The sequence below is a fragment of the Anas platyrhynchos genome, chromosome 2 (genome assembly GCF_047663525.1).
Source record: "Anas platyrhynchos isolate ZD024472 breed Pekin duck chromosome 2, IASCAAS_PekinDuck_T2T, whole genome shotgun sequence".
Classification (NCBI taxonomy): domain Eukaryota; kingdom Metazoa; phylum Chordata; class Aves; order Anseriformes; family Anatidae; genus Anas; species Anas platyrhynchos.
The window spans coordinates 101095993-101115772 of NC_092588.1; the positions used below are offsets into that span (position 1 = coordinate 101095993).

At 41.8% G+C, this 19780-nt stretch overlaps 1 protein-coding gene across 4 annotated transcripts in view; it reads right to left on the reverse strand.

Annotated features, from left to right (window-relative positions):
* GLI3 (GLI family zinc finger 3) overlaps positions 1-19780 on the reverse strand; it is a 217507-nt gene that overhangs the window by 24109 nt on the left and 173618 nt on the right. For 3 of the 4 annotated variants that reach the window (XM_005014945.6, XM_027451339.3, XM_021269134.4), the window contains 2 exons: positions 19578-19694; positions 18135-18275 (listed from right to left, as the gene is read on the reverse strand). In XM_005014945.6, coding sequence (XP_005015002.1) covers positions 18135-18275; positions 19578-19694 — 258 coding nt within the window. The remainder of the gene's footprint in view (positions 1-18134; positions 18276-19577; positions 19695-19780) is intronic. The other variant, XM_027451340.3, reaches the window with a different exon arrangement.

Here is a 19780-nt window from a genome sequence, read left to right on the forward strand (position 1 = left end):
AGCCCATCAGGAACCTCTCCACCTCAACCAAGCAAACTTTTATCTCTCTTTTTTCACCCAGCACCACGTTTCCACACAGGTGTGGAGTATAATGCTATGTAGAAGGAAAATATGTTGTCTTCCCAACTTACGTATTCTGCCCCAGGAAAAGATGCTGGTGCTGAATGCTTACAGTGGGGAAGCACAACATCTTCTGCCCCATAGCAGCTCATCACCTTTCCCTAGGAAGAAGTTGCTGCACATCCAACTTCAGTGCCTCAACAGCTCATAAATTCCTGATTCACCTTGGTCCGAATGGCTTGGGCTAATATGGCTCATTCTGACTGCGATGTCTGAAGGAGCATTCCTACATGAAGGACAGACAGGGGAACCATGCGTCTATTGGAGATGCAACAAACAGTTGGGGCCAACAGCTGTCTTTGGCTAGCACAGCTGCCACTGGGAAGACAAGGTCTACAGCCATATTTTAAAATGTATTAAAGATCTGGGGTCAGGGCAAGACACAGAAAGTGGTTGTTCTTGTCTCATGGGCTATTTAACTTTGGAAGCCAGGAATGCAGAAGGAATGAGAGCAGTCAAACTACTAAAAATTAATAAGTCAAACTACTAAAAATTAATAAAAAATTGCATTTTGTGCAGTTTTCTACAAGTTTACTACTCCTTTTGTAAGAGTCATTTTTTGACTCCAGATGCTGCAGGATCTTACACACGGGCCTGGAGAACTCTTGTTCTCTAAATGTGACGCTGTATTACTAACAGATAGGAATATGCTAATTCAAAGGACAAAACCCAGCAGGACTGTTTTCTTCTCGCCTCCCTGTTTCAGCTGAAAATATAGGTCTGATTATTTTTCTTCATTTCTCTACACTAACAACAGCAACAAAAGTTCTCAATCCACTAGTTAAAAAATAAATAAAAAAATGTTTTCATTCTGCTTCTCCTTTTGTTCTCCTGCAATAAATTCTGTAGTTGTCTCTGTTGCCTATCAATAGGTTAAACATATCCAACTTGTATGTTTAAATGCTAAAGACAGAGAAGTCCCCAAGGATACGTCAATCGTTGGCTCCTGTACAAAGAAAATACTGTATTTTGCTCAGAAGAGCTTTCTGTGGCAATTTAAACACAGTGAGACAGACACAATATCCTGGAGAGAGGAAAACCTGCCTTATTACATTCCTGACCCAAGAGAAAGGATCTGCCCTTAGGACATAAAGAGAATCAGTGGGGAGGAAAAGAAGAGAAAAGTTATCTAATCCTAAAAATAAAGGCAGCGGTTCGTAATACAGCATGACCTTCTTTTAATCTCTGATGTAGTAGTTATACAGTATGGATATGCTATAATACCAGCAGAGAAAACAGAGCTTGCTCGTCAGGCTGAGAACCAGCTCTCTTAGGCTGTGTCTATGTTTCCAGGTTTTGGACAGCTTTTTGGTAGGCTTTTAGATATTTTGTGGAGGGAATGGAACTTATGGGATATTGTGAGGATTCTTTCCCAATAACATCACATCTTGTTCTTGTTTCATTTAATACACATATATTCACATATACGGCACAGTTAAGTCTGTTAGCAGTAACATGCAGCTCCATCAAGGGCAATGTTTTACAGCTCTCTCTTGATTTCCTGTGTAAAAGCATGCAGCTGTAAAGCAATGGGCAAAAACTGCATCTTTATTTCCTAAAACTGAAAATTTAATAAATGAGATTCTGCCAGAACATCAACATAAATGTCGTGGATATTAATCATTCCACTTTTACAGCAGTAGGAAAGATGCTTTGATGACTCTCAGCTTTGTTTCTTCTCTGATGTTGCCTTCCATAACTCTGTCTAAAAATCAAGTGCCATCGCTTTCTTGAAAGTTGCATTCTTGTATTAGTAGCTGGGAGGTTAATAGGTGAAACTGGCATGTTAGAGGAATTCATGCTTTCTTTATTCTTTTTTCCAAGTATATGGAAGTAATTTTTCAGAACATGCTGCTGATAACTAGGCCTTGCAAGTTCCTCCAGCACTGATGCTCTGTCTTGCATTTGCCCTACTTTAAACAGGGTATCACAGCTTCCATATTTTGTGATGTTAATGAACCAAAAAAAAAGTCCCCCCCTCTCTCTCTGTGACATGTGGAAGGACAGGGCTAGTTGCATCCGCGTGAGAGAGCTGTGGCAGAGAAGTGAATGCACGGAAAGCAGAAACCATGAAGCAGGTGCTCAAGTCAGCTGTCCTCCAACAGGGATGCTATGGTTATGTCTCTGCCTTCCAAGGTTATGCCCTCCTCTCCTGAGAACTGCTGTTGAAGGGAAGAAAGATGTTACAGGATGACTGTGAGGATGACTTGGGGCATAGGGAAGAAGAGACATCCCCACTGCTCCTACAAGGGTAAAAGGGGCCAGCTGCAAGCTGTCTGCCCATGGCATTTCTCCCAACCACTCTGCCCTAACCCATCCACTGTGTGCATTACTTTTCTACTCTGGCTGCCCTCTTGGTTGCTTCCACCACAGTGCTCCCTGGTGATCAATTTTCTGTATTACGTGCTCCACCCCGCTGTGCGAACGACTCTCCTCCATCTTCCACTAGCTCCAGCATCTTTCGTGGTTCTCCTTGTGCACGTTTGCCTGCACAGGTACAGAGCTGTGCTGAACGTGTAATGGCTAAGCTACAAGACCTGGGCAAAAGAAAGCCTTTTGCTGCAGGGTCATCCCTTTTGGATAAGGCAGCCTTAAAGGTAGAACCCCATTACAAACTTCACCTTCAACGAGAGTTTAGATATTGCAGAAACCACTTTAAGAACAATGATTTAACATACCCCTGTTTGGCTCAGTTTTACTTTATATTTCTTATGCTCTTACCATTTAGGTCCCCAGATTGCATCCACATTTAAGAGTTACCCGTCTTTGGTGTAAAGTTCATATGATACAAATTAGGTTAATTTGGTGCCTGCAGCATAAACCAAGAGACTCAAGACAGACTAGCAAAGAGAAAAGAAGAGGGAAGAGGGAGAAACTCTGCAGTAATGAAGGAGCATTCAAGCTGGGCTCATAAGGATAGGGCTGGAAGAAGAGTCTAAAGAAAGGCCACTTGCTAAAAGATTTAAAACCCACTGCTGACCAAGTGATGTGACTGCTGTTGGCCTTTACAATGCAGCAGTGACAGAAGGTGGTCTGCTTCCAAGTCCTATACCTAGCCCTGCACTGATGATCTTCAGCCTGTTCTGCCTGCTTTCCTTCATTCTTTCCCTGCCTTTTTTCTCTCTGTCACACATGCACATGAGCTCTCCCCACAGGCTGTGAGCTGGCTACAGACCCAAATGCTACAGGGTGAGACGCAAGAACAATTCCTGCCTTCAGGAAACAGCTCTGTGGCATGACTGCTGGGAGGCACAAAGCCTCCTCCTGCTGCAGCCTTACAAGAGAGGAGCTCCACGCTCCCCCAGACATCAGTTACACATTCCTCTCTCAATCTAGTCAAAACAGTAGTGTACGAACAAGGGCAGAGTTTTTCCTGCAGTTGGATGGGGAAGAAGGTAAAAACTGAAAACCTACCCTTCAGCAGGTCTCACATTATCTGTGAATGCTGCATAGAAAATACGCTGCCTGTTACCTTCTGCAAGTGACTGAATATGGGAGGACAGAAAACTACCTGAGGCTCAAGTTCAAAATTTTCTGCTTCATGATCTTTGCATTTAGGGATAAAAATTGATTTTGCATGCAACTGCTAGAGAATTTCCACGAAAACCAAGTTTAAAACCCTCACATTGGAACTTCCTCACAGGCAGTATCCAATGTGAGTAATGGCTGACTTCCTTCGTTACAGTCCTGAACTCACACACAGCTGTGTGCACTCTTTAACAAAAACACACAAGAAAAACAGGACTTACCTTAAATATATATATATATATATGTCTACATAAACACCTCAGTTCTTTGCACTAGTACAGGTGTTAGTGTAACACACTTAAAAGCCTAAATCTGGGCTTTTCTTACTGGCATAGAAAGCCCTGCTGCTAGCACACTGCAGAAGGAAGTCACCATAAGAAGCATTACACTACAATATTTCATCGTATTTGCAAATGGCATGAAGAAGGAAAATGCCAGCTCAGTTTTGCAAGAGGCACATCAGCACACGAGGTAGAAGTACTACATACTTCAGATGTTTTCCCACATTGCTGCAGAAGACGAAAGTCTATAGGCCTCCTTCCTGCCACCATAACTCATCTGACTTCAATGGAAATCAGACCTGCTGTATATATTAAACCTGAAATTAACTATTCTCCCCCTGTATTGTTTGGCTTTGATAAATTCCAGCCATTGCTCCTAGCTGAGATGAGATCTCGATTCTGTGAGCTGCTCTGCTCACATGGGCTCTTATGGGGGCTCAGAGCCTGTTAAAGTCGAATGGGTCCAACCACACTGAGCTCTCTGCAGGAGTGGGGCTTTAGCAGCTCTTATACTTAGTTATTGAGCAGCGGGTTCAAACTATGCTCAAAGTAATAACATTTTCCTTTAAAATAGGGCATGTTAACAAGAAAATAAAATGGGAAGAGATTTCTAACCTTTACATTCCAGACCAGACTGGTGGAGCCAAGAAATAAATGCTCAATAGTAAAGATGCCTAGAGCAGAAAGAAATGCAAGTAAAAAAGAACCCAGCAAAATATCCCAAGAACTGTAGTACACAAAATGAATATATAAAGCCAGAGCTATTTTACAGAAATTGTATGGCTTTAATAACAAAAATCTGTTAAAATTTATACTGCCTTTCAGTGCCCAGTTTTGGAAATGGGCTGCAAGCAGGTTAGTACCAACAGGCTCTTTGAGTTAAAATGTTAGCATGCAATATAGCAGTTTTATATCATTCTGTATTAGCAGAGACAAACCACTTAATCTCATGAGCCAACTTATAAATCTATGAAAGGGTATAGCAAGACAGAATAAGGAAAAGTCAAAAAGTATCATTTTAATAAGATTTTGAAGACTTGCAAACTCCCAGTCTGGTACAGTGGGTCATCCATCTACACAGAAGGATTTGCAAAATACTTGATCCCTTACAAAAACAAAAAACAACAAAACTATATATATTTTTTTTTTTAATGGAAAAGACTGTGCTCCTAATGGGGTGGAATAGCAAGGTAAATGTCAGACAGTTAAATGGACTCTACTCCTCAGGGTGTATTAAACATACAGCTAGTAACACTAAGCAGACTAAGTAGACAGGACTTGCTGAACAGTATGAAATTCGTTTAGAAAAAATATTGGACCAGATTTTGTAAAACCACACACTTTCTTCTGCTCTTAATACTTTGATTACAGCATAACTAACACTGATACACTTGAAATGAAAGAAAATATACTTCTCAGCGGAACTTACCTGTGTAAATCAGTAAGTCTTTTTAATTTTATTATTTTTGAGAGCTCTGTGCTTACTGCATGAACACATTCAAATTGCCTATACAATAAAAATATCAATACTTTGTTTGCAGAGAGGCAGTCTTGAATAGAGGGATTTATTTCAACAAATACACAGAGATGTCTCCTTATATATAATCTAAGAAAGCTGCGGGTTAGATTAGGAGATAATGCCTGATCCACTTTTCACGATTAAATGCATCAAAAAAAAACTTTGAGAAAGCTGGGAATACAGTGACTTAAAAACACCCAACACTTTTCACAGAATCTAGAAAGAAAAATTCTGGCAGTGATAAGCGTTATCAAAATCTTCACTAGGTAATGCATGTTTTACTGTTTGTTTCATCACAGAGGAAATGCTGGCAGAATTAATGCATCAGTGGGTAACAAGCAGCACTGTGTTGCAGCCATGACATCACAACAATTGGAGGAGATATTTGGGGCTCTTCCTTTCTAGTATCTCTACGAAACATTTCTAACAAACTTCGGCATGCACAACAGTTTATTGCTCCTCTGAGACCCCCCTTGGCTTTTGTCCATTGAACATCCATTTAGAATTTATCTTTCACACCCTTGTTAGGCTTGGGCATCCCAGCCACATCGCAGCAGAGTCAGGGTTAGCACAGGTCTCTATCATATGTTAGAAGTTGGTTTTCCTTGATATTCATTTACCTCTCTTGTGCCATGGGATAACATTTTCTATTCTCTTGTACGTACCACAGGCACTGTGTTGTAGCCAGACTACAGCCCTATGTTGGAGCAACTGGAATGAAAACTGAGTAGGAGCTTATAGTAGAACAAGGCGGTATCACCTAACACACTTAGGAAAGAGCCGAAGCCAATTTTCTGTCTGTCCTGCATTCCGCACACCAACTTTAATTTACTCGCAGTGAACTTAACAGGTGCTTCTGGTAACTAAAAATCAATCCTAAACAGTCTGGTTTATCTCAAAGATCCATCTCATCTTCCATGTACCAAGCTGGCGCCATTTGAAGGGGAAGACCTGCGCTGGCAGTCAAGCCCCCAAGTCTGCAGGAGAAAACCAAAGGGCAGCCTCAGCGAGAAGCCTGCAACTTTGCAACTCTCCCTCATCCAAAACCTATCTGAGCTAGTGCCTGGCGCCTTCAGAGTGTGATATAAACCACACTTCTTTGTTCAGGCTTTTTTCTTTTTTTTTTTTTTACTAACCGTAAGTGTCGGAATCCCCTTGGCAATTAATTTCCTGGCTGGTAATCCCTTGGCTCTGATCCACACAGAGAAAGTGGCTGCACCAGAGGCGAGGTGTGCAAGGCACATGCTCCAGCTTTGCAGAATGAAGTGGTCTCTTGATTTAAGTGACAGTGACCAAGCCTGAAAACTTTGTCTGTGCCCCGCATAATGAAGCAAGCTAAGGTTATTGTTAAATGCTCTTTAGGCTGAGTGTAATGTGGCAAACTGTCAAATACTGCAGGTAGGATTTTCTTGGTTGTCTGTGGCAGTATTAGAAATGCTTTACCCACAAGAAAGACGTGCAAAAGATGTCTCAACATTAACGAAATACAGAAATATACATAGTATAGTAATCAGCACTGATAACAGTGAAGGGGATAAAGCCTTAACTCTACTAACTTTTAAAAAAAATTACAGTAAGAAAAAAAAACACAATACCATGTACCCATAATATTTTAAACTGCTATATTCTCAGCTCATGTACAGAGCTACAAAACTCTTTTAGTATTTCTGCCTAGTTCTGGTAGGAACTAGCAGCAATCTGCAGTTCAGAGCTACAGAAATGTCTCTCCCTCGTAGCCAGGCAAGATGGGTTTGGCCAGTTTTGCTGCATTCATTTTTAAGGACTTTTGAGAAAAAGTGGTAGAGAAGCTGTGTGAGCATAATTCCTATAAATGGCCAAACTCTGAAAAAAAATCTTGACTAAGTTTCCACTAGTTTGAGACAAAGTCTCTTACAGGAGGCAGAAAGTTGGTACTGTGCTCACATGTGCTGGGAAAAGAAGAGTGAGATTTTATCTTTTTAATTAACTCGGCCTAAAGTGACGCAGTCTTAAATGAAGCCCTCTGATCCCGAATTCCTCGAATTAGGAAGCATCAGAACTAAATAAATATCAGAAACTCGTTTGTCCTTGACACTCCAGAATATTAAAAAACAAACAAAAAGTATTTCATCTCTTGGGCTGTACCCCCCTTCCACATCATCCTGACATGGGTGCACCTTAAACAAAGATCATAAACAAAACCAGTGCCAAGGGATTAACAGAAGCAAAAAGAGGCAGTGAGCATTTTATGTACAAATACTTGTGGAGCAAGCACTTGCTCTCACTGAAAACACTCAGAAAAAGGTCCCTGAATTCAAGGGATATTGCCCACTGCTGGGGTAAGGTGCTAACTAGGAGCAAAGGATGGGCTTAGCTACACTGTGCTTCTCTCCGAAAATTTAGAGAGTTCCTACCTGGCGCTGTGCTGCTGCTGTTCTTTCTTTTAGTGCTTTCTTGACACATGTAGGAAAGGATAAAAGCCTAATGGGTGCGAGTGTCAGCACAATATAAATTACTGCGAGGAAAAACTTGATGCATGGCTTGGGATCTGAAAGAGGAATGTCCACCATTGTTTGTGATTATGGATCACATCACAATCTAATAGCAATTTTTATTTAATCAATAATTTCCATGCTGAACAGACAGCCCTGTTACAGAGAATCGACAAGCAGGTACTGATAGCGACAAGGCTTGTTATTAATCTTTACCCTGCCAACATATCAACCAAACTACTGTAAAAAAGCACCACCAAGACGGATTTAGAAGTAGGTCTTTCTTTTTCTTTCTTTCTCTCTTTTTTCCTCTTCTTTCTTTCTTTCCTTCCTTCCTTTTCTTTCTTTCTCTTCTCTCTCTTTTTCTTTTCTTTTAGCCACACAGCCCCATTCCTCTTTTCCCTTTCCAGATATGTAACATTTCATACAATTTATATTCTAAGTTTATTTGAAAAACCAGGGGCTTGAATTACACAAAAAGGCAATTCATATTAAGCAATTTTACAAATCAGTGGGACCTAGCCCAGTGCTCAGTGTTAGCCATTATAGGCTAATAAATCATACTTTCTCTTTGAGATGTCAATCGCCAAAGTGCTTTGTAAAAATGTTGGCATCTGTAATTCAGCAAAGTCTTTTCATCTTGAAATAAGATGCTCCAGACTGATAACAAGAATAATCCTCTCTTGATCAAAAAAAAAATCTGCATTTTACCAATTAAAGCTGCTGCCAGAAGCCAAACGGAGCAGCACTGAGACTCCACTGTAGTTTATCTCTGCTAAACACAAGGAGGGATACAGTTAGAGCTTTGTTTCATTTTCAGCTTGACTACTTTATCTCACAGAGAACTGCAGCATCTCAGCCCTGCGATACACGCAAGAATGGCATAGGCAGACCTCATACCTACAGTGCAAGCCACCAGAGGACCCACTCCTGACCAAAACACCACCCATTCATTTTATAGATTAGGCACATTGAAGAAAAGTCACACTCACATGAAAGTTTGACCACTGAAAAACATTAAATTTGGTTAACCATGATAAAAGACTTGTATGCTCTTTTTTTTTTTTTTTCAGTAAGAGGTTACACAAGCAAAAGAGGCTGCAAAAATGAATCCACACAGCCCAGCCCTCAAAACCAAATGCAGAATCCACACTTGAGCCTGTATGCAGATTGCCCAGCCCTGCCTTCACTTGCACATGCTGGTCTGCCACTTCTGTCTGCATGTCCACCTGCAATAGCTTCCACATGCAATAGCTGTGCCTGCACTCATGGATTTCAGCTCTTCCAGGCACCAGGTTTCCATGGGCAAAACATTTTGGGTACAATATGGGTGGCTAAGAGGGGAGAACATGGCACTTGTGACAAAGATATGAAGATAAAATCCTACTCTTCTTGAGGTGGGTGATAAAAGCAGTGCAGAAACACATCATGCAGAACAGAGGCCTCCAGGAAGCTTGCTGTAGATGTTCCACTGGTTCGCCACCATAAGCTACATAACAGCAAATCACTTGGTCAGCAGTAGCACAGCAGGAAAAACCTGCACAGAAATGGCAGCTCTGTCCAGGGGAATATGCTTTACCTTTGGACAGGGCTGAACGGTATCTGTCAGTGCACAAGTCCAACCTTCCCTGCAGCTCCCAGGCAGCAAAAGCAGCAGGCTACGATTTCTGTTTCCTCTCTTCTACACGATACGCCACCCAGAGTCAAGAGCTGAAGAACCAGCTCACTTTGCAGCTTTGCTTCTGTCTGTGCCTTCATCACTCAGGCAGCACAGTCTCCCCTGGGACTCAGCTGCCAGCTTCTTATCCTACACTGCCCCAAAAAACTGGGAGCCACCCATGGAACATCACTAACCTGGAGGAGCTCACTAGCTCAGCTGTCAGGGCAAATAAACACTAAATAAATGGGTATGTCCACAGACCATCTGAAAAGTGTTTTGTGACTGAAACCACACAGAGCCACCAGGCCTTGCTCGCTGTCATGCGCGGCCTTCACATTAAAGTGCCTGCTGGTTCTGAGTTCAATCCCAAAGGCTGCAGTAACCTCCCCGGGCACAGGAGCACTGCTCAGTCCCTACCCACAGCAGCCAGGAGGAAGTGTTACTTCAACTACATGGCCATCTCTGTCAGGGACACCAATTCAGAGACAATGACTTTGGCAATTCACACGAACAGTAGCCATAGCAGCAGCAGACTAACAACAAGTTTTCCTAATGCTGTGAAAGAAATGCTAATTACAGAGGAATTAAAATATAAAAAAATGATTACATTTCTCTCTCTAAATCCCCTCTTAATACTTCACAGATTAGGGTGGATTTATTTTTTTGTAAACCTTTCTCTATCAAAAAAAAATCCCCACTTTTTTTTTTTTTTTCCTTCTCCTCTGTGATTCATCAAAAGCCAGACTCTAGGTAGGGGAACTGCTGATGCTGGAGTGCTCGAGAGGACCCCAGCCAAAGCACAGCTGGCCTTCAGGGCAAGCCCAGAACAAATGAGATCCCTTCAGAGGGCAGCCGCACTGGCTTTTAACACCGCTGGAAGGCAGAGGGCATCACGCCAGTGGTGCGGAGCGGGGATGTGCTGGGAAGGCAAGCGGGGATTGTGTTGGACCCTGGAGGCTACTGGTGCGCCACGGAGCACAGAGAAAACAGCAGCGAGGTCGGTCTGTGGTGATTTAACCTTAGACCCCCCCAGCACTGACATGGTTACCTCTGATAGGGGGTTAAAGACATCCTTCAGGACAACGAGGCTGTGTTAGATACCCATGTGGAAACCCAGAGAGAGTGAACACGCACTTAGGGGCAGAGATCAGCTTTATTAGCTTTGGGATGGGATGTAATGAACCGCTGGGCCACAAATGCCACTGTTCTGGCACATGTTAAAGCTGCAGGTTCAGCTGCCTATAACCCAGCACAGTAAGGTGGCATCTTAATTACAACTTGGCCTTTAAATGGACAGCAAGGAGGAGATTTTGCAATCTAAACATTAAACATTCACTACAAACTTCTGTACAGATCTTTCTCACAATTATTTACTTTTGCTGTGTAATCTCTTCTCCCTCTCTCTCCTCTCCCTTCCTCCCTCATAGCTACAAAGATCAAACACACTGAGGGGATACACAAGCTGAAGAAAAACTTTGCATGGTATTTGCTGGCCCTTAAAGCAGCTCTCTGCCTTCCCAAAATTGTCCCAGCCTTCAGTCCAAGCCCTGGGCTTGTATCACTCGAAGAATTTTATTTTTTTTTTTTGCACACAGCATTGCTTCTCCAAATACAGGGGAGGGTCCAGACTCCGCAAAGAAAAAAAAAAAAAAAACAGTAAGATGAAATAGAATAAAACCGCCACCAAAAAACCTTTGCTGTTGTACGTAAAACATTCTCCTTTTGTCAGGGGAAAAAAAAAAAAAAAAAAGATTACTATAATGGATTTCATGTCCTTATCTATTTCTTACTCTTTTCAATTTAAAGGAAACATTTCTGAACCTTTCAGGGCAGTGGCTGCCATCGTCACACACAATGAGACTCTGAACGGGATGAAGCATCTGTGTTACTGCACTAGGACCAAATAAAACCATAATGGAAATGCACTGAAAACAGCCTCTGTGAATTATAATATTAATAATAATAAAAAATCCCAGCACATATTCAAATTCACGTGGCAACTGGGATGTTGCCACTACAGCCCGTTTGGATTGTGAACTTCACCTGTACCATGGGGAGCTGCAAGCATACCTCCAGAGCCAAGAGAAAAGAAATAGCTAATGCCTTCTGGGGCAGCTGTTTGTAATTGCCTACTTCAAGGTATAGATGCCTGCCCACACAAATGTGAACGGCACCACATCATTGTCTGCTCAGGGGTAGGCAAAGCGTGACTCTCCCGTTCATTTACGGCTCTGTCACTGCAGCTATTACTCAGGGGAGCTGCTCTCATCTCAAGGAGTGGCTTATTCCCTTAGTGCAGTTGGATCCTTTTTAGTGTAGAGAGGCGAAACTCCCTCCAGTCCTTACCTGCCCTTCTCCGATGAGAGAGGAGCTGAGGAAGAAGCCAAGGGCAGTATGAGGGAGGGTTTCGAAAGTCTATTGACTTTAGGTGTCCCTATTTACGGGTCTACAAAATGACGTGCTCCTAAAGGGTCTGGTCTCTCAGAGAGCAGTGTGCTCCCCATCTCCCAGTCAAACACATTTTTCAGTGTTTCGAGGTGATGAGGGCACCCCAAATCATTACAGATGCTGCAAAACATAAAAAAAAGATGGAGAACAAATTTTGTTCAAACAATGACAGGACAGGGGAAATGGTTTTAAACTAAAAGAGAGGAGATTTAGATTAGATGTTAGGAGGAAATTATTCACTCAGAGGGTGGTGAGGCCCTGGCACAGGTTGCCCAGAGAAGCTGTGGATGCCCCATCCCTGGAGGTGTTCAAGGCCAGGCTGGATGAGGACCTGGGCAACCTGATCTAGTGAGTGGCATACCTGCCCATGGCAGAAGTGGTGGAGTTAGATGGTCTTTAAGGTCCCTTACAACCCAAACCATGCTATGATTCCATGAAAACCTGAGCTGAGCTAGCCTGTGGACACAGCCTGGGTTTTATGGAGAAGCAGAGGGTAAAAACTGTCAGAAACTCAACTCAGAGAACCTCTCAAAATGGTTCTTCTGGGTATCTTCAGCACATTGTGATTACTATGGGTACCTGAGAAAGACAAGAAACTTTCATTGGGGCTGAGGTGCAATAGGAGAGGCTGGCAGAGCATTAGAGTGACTGCCCCAGGGATTGCCAGGAGAGTGCTTCAGTCACCAGGGCTTGGAAGAAAGGCAGGAAGAACTCAGCAAATGAAATCCTGAGTGTAAACCATCGCTGTCAGTTTAGGGCTTTTTGATCTCATCTAATCAAATATAACAACAATGAGAGAATTTTATTGCTGCACAATTAAGGAGAAAACACTAACAAAAAATAGCTCTGCAGTTCTTCAAGCATGTTTTTGAATAAAAAAATAATTATCATCAAGGCTACACAGCAAGGGGGATGAGAAATAGGCAGGACTGCGTTTTTCTGATTGCCATTGTATTAATATTTAACAATAACTTCAGTCATTTCCTTGAAGGATAATTTTCTTAAACAAACTTTTATCTTTAGTGTCTAACCCTTTTGCAATATTTTATTCTAAACTGATTTCTGGGGAAAAAAAAAAAAAAAAAAGACAAACTGCAACAAAAAGCAGATTTATAAAAATATACAATATCTTATTAGCTTCTGGGCGCTCAAGTGCATTTATCACATATTTAAAACAAACTTGAGCTCAGCTAAGCCCAATTATAATATCTCGCTGGGCAGAGAAATTAATTAAACAGCTGAATGATAAAGACCCCAGCAGCAAACTGATGCTTTAAAATAAATAAGATTTTTTTTTTTTTTTTAATAAGAAGAAAGAAAAGAAAGAAATCCATAACACACATGTTCAAACGGCAATGTGAGCAATCTTTACAGGAGCGCAATGCAATGTAAATAAGACGACCTGGCAGGCGACCACAGCAGCGGCTCTAATGCTGCTCTCCGACTTTGTGATTTGCTAATGTGAAACACACGCACCCCTTTTGCACCAAGTTCAAATAACCCTCGGATCCCAGCTGTGCAGCTCAGCGACTGAACCAGAACAAGGGCAGAACTTGTCAGGATTTAAGAGCTTTCAGCCAAACCCTTCAATTGCAGCCGGTACCCTATTCCATAGAAGGATATCAATTATAGATAGTGACTTGCTTTAGCAGGGCAGTCGGTACTGTCAGACACTAGATAGACAACCATGAAGAATCATGAATCTTTCTATTAACTGTAAGAGGAAAAAGGAAAAAAAAAAAAAAAAGGATGGATGGGTACTATAAATAAGGCAGGGCATGTGAATGGTTTAACACCTTGCCGTTTGGTGTATGTATCATGAAAATTTAACCACACTGAATTCTAAGTGGCACGTATCGCTTGGAAATAAGAGCTCCCACACCAAAATCATTACGGTGTCAAAGCCTTCTGGGTGGGTCAATAACAATTCTTTTATGTAGCTTTTCAGTTATTTATTCATAGCAGCACAGGTTCTGTTCATAAATTCAGTCAGAAAACATTGTCTCTTGAGGCCTAAACACACTTTCACCAGCGCCCACATTTTACACTAATAACAGCTGGAATTCACCACAGAAAATAAAGCAGAAAAATGCCAGTGTATGCTGACAATTGTGCCCAAGACCGCAATTTCTGCTGTAAAGCTGTACTACATATTCAGACACAAGTATGTTTGTATTTACTGTTTCACATATGCCATATTACACATCACTATGCAATGCAGACATGGCTAGGATCTGATTCACCTATCCTTGCTTTCAGAGTAAATCAGGTTCTACAATTTCCGGAAAGGTAATAATGATGTCCTCATGTGACAGAAAGACTGGAAACCCATATTTACTTCTTTCAAAATACAAGCGTATGTGCTTGTGGATTCACCCTGTACATGACGGGAGTAATGATACCGATAATGTGAGCTGTGTGCACTGTGTATCAAGGAAAGGATGCCCTGAGCTCCACTCTACCTAGTGGGACTGGAATTCATTCTAATGTACCCAACCCTTTAACAAACAAAATAAGCAGCTAGAATTAGGCTTCCATCTTTTCCCTCAACACTGCAGTTCCTCTAAAATTTTGATTCTTTTGGAAGCAAAACTTGGGCAACAACAATCTGTTCTGCACCATGGGAGGTTTGGGGTCTGATTCCCTACTAAACATTCATGGCTATGAAGAGTAGCCTTATTCCTCCGAGAAAAGGGAGAAGCTGGAAAAAGAGAGAGCTACAGTTGTACAGGTGAAAGGACGCTGTGAATACTTCCACATAAAATATACAAATTTTGGAGTGGGTGACAGGAAAGGGTTCTCTTGCAATCCTTTGGAAATGTCTACATAGCTCACTTGGTTTCTCTCACAGTTCACTTGACTACCCTTAGTCAAGAAGGTGTATGTACACGATACAACGTAGTGCTCTATCACATGCAGGAAGCCACCCAACTTCTGACCACATGGCTGTAGCTCTCTGCTCACACAGATCATCTCCACTGAGTGTCAGGGAATACAGGGATGCTGACAGATGTCATTTGAATGAGTCTTGCCAGGGCAATTTAAACCTTTTATTGCCTTCATCTATTCCAGGTGCCCCTGTCTTGGTGACTACAACTCCTCAGTAGAATTAACAAAACAGGAAAGTTACCCATGTTTTTGATGTCCCAGGTGGCAGTCCAGCATCTAACTTCAAACCCCACTTCAGTCTCTGCTGGAGCAACTAACTGATGCTCTGACAAGTCTGCCAGCAAGTCAGAAAGCACTCACAGGCAACGCAGAAGAGCCCTGCTGCAAGATGTGAAGGTTGGTATCTATTATCCTGCAAAGCCCTGAACCTGCTGGGAAGCATAGCACGATCCTAGCTACATGCCTACCTGTACACAAGCCAGCTCAGGTACCTCCAGTCAGCATTGAAGAGCCTGACATACACCTCCCTGGAATCACAGTGTGAAGACAACCCAATGCCCACAACCAGGCCATTCCTTCCCTTGCATTTGAGCAGCATCGAGTACCACACGACTCTGGGCTTGACGAGGCTTCCAGCTGCTACTGCAGTGTAAGTATTACTGAGTACAGACGTACTCATACCAGAGGCACATTCTCTGTGCCTAACACAGGTGTACACGTGCATACACCACATCAGAAGCTCAGCGCAAAGAGGAACGTGCAGCCATGGCTATTTGCATCTGCTCAGATTTACCCACAAGTACTTGGGTACAAGGCCATGAGCCCCAGCAGTGGGAAGATTTTCAGGGACTGAACCACTGCTCGGGGACTTAACACTTTCTTCCAGAACCGCACACTTAAGCAAAGCTGGGGCTGCTCTGCCACGAAGCCCTACTGAGATCCAGACTTCATTTCCAGCGCTGCTGCAGGTGTGCATCAAGGGGCTGCGACAATCAAGGGCTGACAAAACGTGAGGGAGACAGAGCAGGGCCAGCCTTTCAAACAGAGTTAGATGTCTCGAGCCCTTTTGCAATTCTGGACAGAGATAACTCGCTCAAGTCCACACAGCAGGCTGCTGCCAGAGCAGCAAAAGAAATCACAAAGCCGGGCCCCATCACTGAGTCACGCTGACTCTGGCGGTGTGATTTGAGCTACTTGAATGTGATGGTTGTGACGAGGATGATGATCCTATTGTCTTCAGGGTCTCAAGTCGGGAGTTGTGCCTCATAATCTTAAATGCCATAACATATGTAAATCTGCCAAAAAGAACTCCTTTTATCACAGAAACCTGTTTTTTTTTGGTTTTGTTTTGTTGTTTTTTTCCTCTGCCTGTGTTTATAGCTGGAGAAACCCACTTCAGATGTTGCCATCATGCAAAACCATAGGAAATATATTTTCTTAGAGAATTCTTGCTGTTGACCTTTATAATACTGTCAGATTTGCTATGAAAAACACACTAGAAACAACACTTTTTTTTTTTTTAAATAACAATCCTACTTTAATTTACCTGCAGCTATAAAACTTTAGCTATTAGGTAAAAAGCACAGTGGAATTCAATTAAATTTTGTATCTGCAACTTCAAAAAATCCTCTTCCTTTTTTTTTCATTTCCAAGGGCACCTTTATTCTGAATTTCTCTTTTATTTCATATATTTTGGTGTAAATTATTTATCATCATTGCTGGGATCATTTCTGAATATTAAGAACAGTTTTCCAGGCATCATAAAGCCTTAGCCTTACAATTATGAGCAGATATAAAGATCAGGCCTGTGCACAGCACCAGATGATGTCAATCAGTCTGTTTGCATAGAATCAATTGCAAGACCGACACTTGATCTTTCAAATGTGTCCAACCCTTTGCAGCAGCCTTTCATATGGAATTTCTTCCCAAAAAGATAATAAAACATTAAAAGGTCCACTCCTCGCATTTCATTTTGTCCTATCAAAATGTTAGGATACTTTTTGCATAAAAACTGTCTAAAGAATTCCCCCCAAAAGGCCACATATTTGCCATTAGTTCAGTTCATGATATTCTTTAATTTATTATTATTGCTATTGTTACTGTCACTACTGCTACTAATACTACCAACAATAAAAAATAAGAAACTGAATACTTGATGAATAATTTCCATCACCACCAGACTGTCACACTACAGCAAGTGAAAGCTGGCATTGATTTACTGAAGTCAGCTTTGCAGCATCAATCTAACATTTTGCATAGTGTTTGGAAATATATGGTGGTTGATTTTTATTTTTTTTTCAATTTGTGGTGAAAAGTACAGTTTTCAACATGTTATTTCAGTACTATTGGCCATATTATGTAACAGATTTTGCACGATCTCCAGGAAAGTATTAAACACTTTTCTACAATAAATATGATTCTGACACACTGATCATTTGCTGAAGAAGGTCCTCTCTAAATTGTACTATGAATTCCTTTTTTTTTCAGAGTATTTAGATAAGCTCATTGACATTTAAGAGGTGCTCCTAGCTAAGTGGTTGGAAATGGTGGGTGTATTGTACTTGGTAGGTTACATTCTGAATTTTGGTGGTTCATTTTCTAGCTTACAATATTAAAAAATACTAATAATTTCCTTCAGCAAATGGAGGGGAAGAAAAAACAAGACAGATACAGCTAATATGGTTGCATAAATAGTGAACCCTACAGTTTGCTTTTGCTAAAAGGACTGAACTAACTCTGTCTCTATGTATTTAGCCAAATAATCCAATTCAGTTTTCACAGAACAGTAAATTGATACAAAAAAGCTGCAAACCCTTAGGGAAGGGGAAGAACTCCACTCGCCCATTTCTACTGTTACAGTCCCTTTTGGGGAAAAAAATCAAACTTGGCTAAAGGTTAATAATAATTCATGTCCAGCTTACTATTACTCAATAACTATCAAAGTCTCTAACTCAAAATAGCGTTTGCTGGCTTACAGGATCAGAGCCATTACAATCTCTATTGAAGACTTTATTGAATTTTACACTAAGCTTTAGCTGACTGAACAGGTCAAGCACTGTGGCTCAGAGTTTTCTTTATTCTCAGAAACTCATAAACCCCTCTCCAGTTTGCAGCGCTGTTAGCTAAGAAACTTGACTCAGCACAGGGTCAGAGAACCTGACCCCCATGAAAAAGGTCACATAGTTTTAAAACCCGGTTCCTGAATACCATTAACTTACATGCACTAGCTGTTCCTGCGTGTCAAACTCCCGGGAACAGCCTTCCCAATGGCAGTTTGTCTCATAGACCACTTCAGGCTCCTGTTTGCTTTCATCTTTGTCCCCTTCCTCCTTTACCAGGGTCATTCCTTCTGGCTGTTCCTGGAGAGAAGAAAAAAACAGGCATAAGGAGAGGAGAGAGGAAATTCTGAAATGGAGGAGGAGAAGTGAATTACTTCTGCATTGAAAGAATGACAGAGTAGGGGGAAACAGATTATTATACCCTCAGTTCACCCTGTTATTCTGCTTTACGAAATATAAAAGCTCAAAACAGGCCTGGTAAACCAAAACCATGTGTCAGCTGTATGTGTAAAATGTATTTTTCTTCCCCAGAAATATTAACTACAGAGAATTTCTAAAAAATAAAACCCATTCACTTGTCAGTTAAAATCAAATTGTAAAGGCCTGCTTCCTTTTCCCTGTATTTATGCAGCTCTATATTTGCACACTTGCCCTAATTATACACAAGTAGTAGTAATGAAAAAGACATTATTTAATATAGTTGAATTAACTGGAATTTGTCTTTACTACTACAGTTGGACATAAATCGCATCACCAGTTATCCAAAGTGTGTTTGCATTGCTAGTGCGGTGACAGTTTTGCACATAAAAGTCTTTCCAAGAATAGACTTGTAATTTTCAGGCCTCTTGTCAGTCCTTTCTTGTCCATAATATGTGCATGAAAGGGCTAAGCAGGGAAAGACAGCATTTAATTTTGGGTTTTGATTCTCCACCTTCAGTTCCTCAAAGTGAATCCCTCTCCCAGCTTGTGCTGGCTCAGGGTGAGAGTAGGACATTGACGTAAACGTTCGGTTCGGGTTATGAACTCATGCTATTTCTCCATTTCAACCCTGCTGAGGGATTTAGATGGATCTTCTTTTATATGTTTTCATGGATTCTCTCACAAGATCAAGTCGCTGATTCACTGACCCGCCTTTCGTCACTGTAAATTACAAGTCACTTTACTAAAACCAGCGGCATCAACCAGTAAGGAAAGCGTAGCAAGCCGACTGCAGGCTGGCAACAAGGCCTCAAAGCAGCTCGGTGCTACGATCCTTTAAAAGTCCATGTGGCATAAATATTTTTGCCAAAAGGAAATCCCATCCTGAATAAAGACCCAAATGTCTTTGGTTCTCTTTTCTGTGGAGAACGGAGGGTTGAGCACTCAGTGAACCAACAGAGATGCTTCTCCCTCAGCCTCCTTCCTCTCTGCCCTCATTCTGTAGCAAAGTAAGGCCTCGCTGCTCGGGTTTAATCCTGTACTCAGTCCCTTGCTACCATGAGCTGTGTGTGTGTACGAGATGAAGGCTCTGAGGAGGGCAGGAGGACTAAAAACAGGGGAAAGGTGTGTTTTCACTCCAGCAGTGAGAAAAAAAGGCTGATGACTGTAAGCTGAAGGCCATACCTGCACGCTTCCTGCGCCCGGGCTGGGGAGGTCCTCATCGGGCTTTATCTTGGAGCGCTTGTTGTGCATTGGATCTCCAGTGCTGCTCACTGCAGACTCGCTTGTGGGTTTGTTCTGCTGCGGGCAGTTGGTGCGTTGTGTTGTTTTTGTTGTTTTTTTTTTTCCCCAAAAAAGACAAAATTAGACTGTGATAAATATGTAGC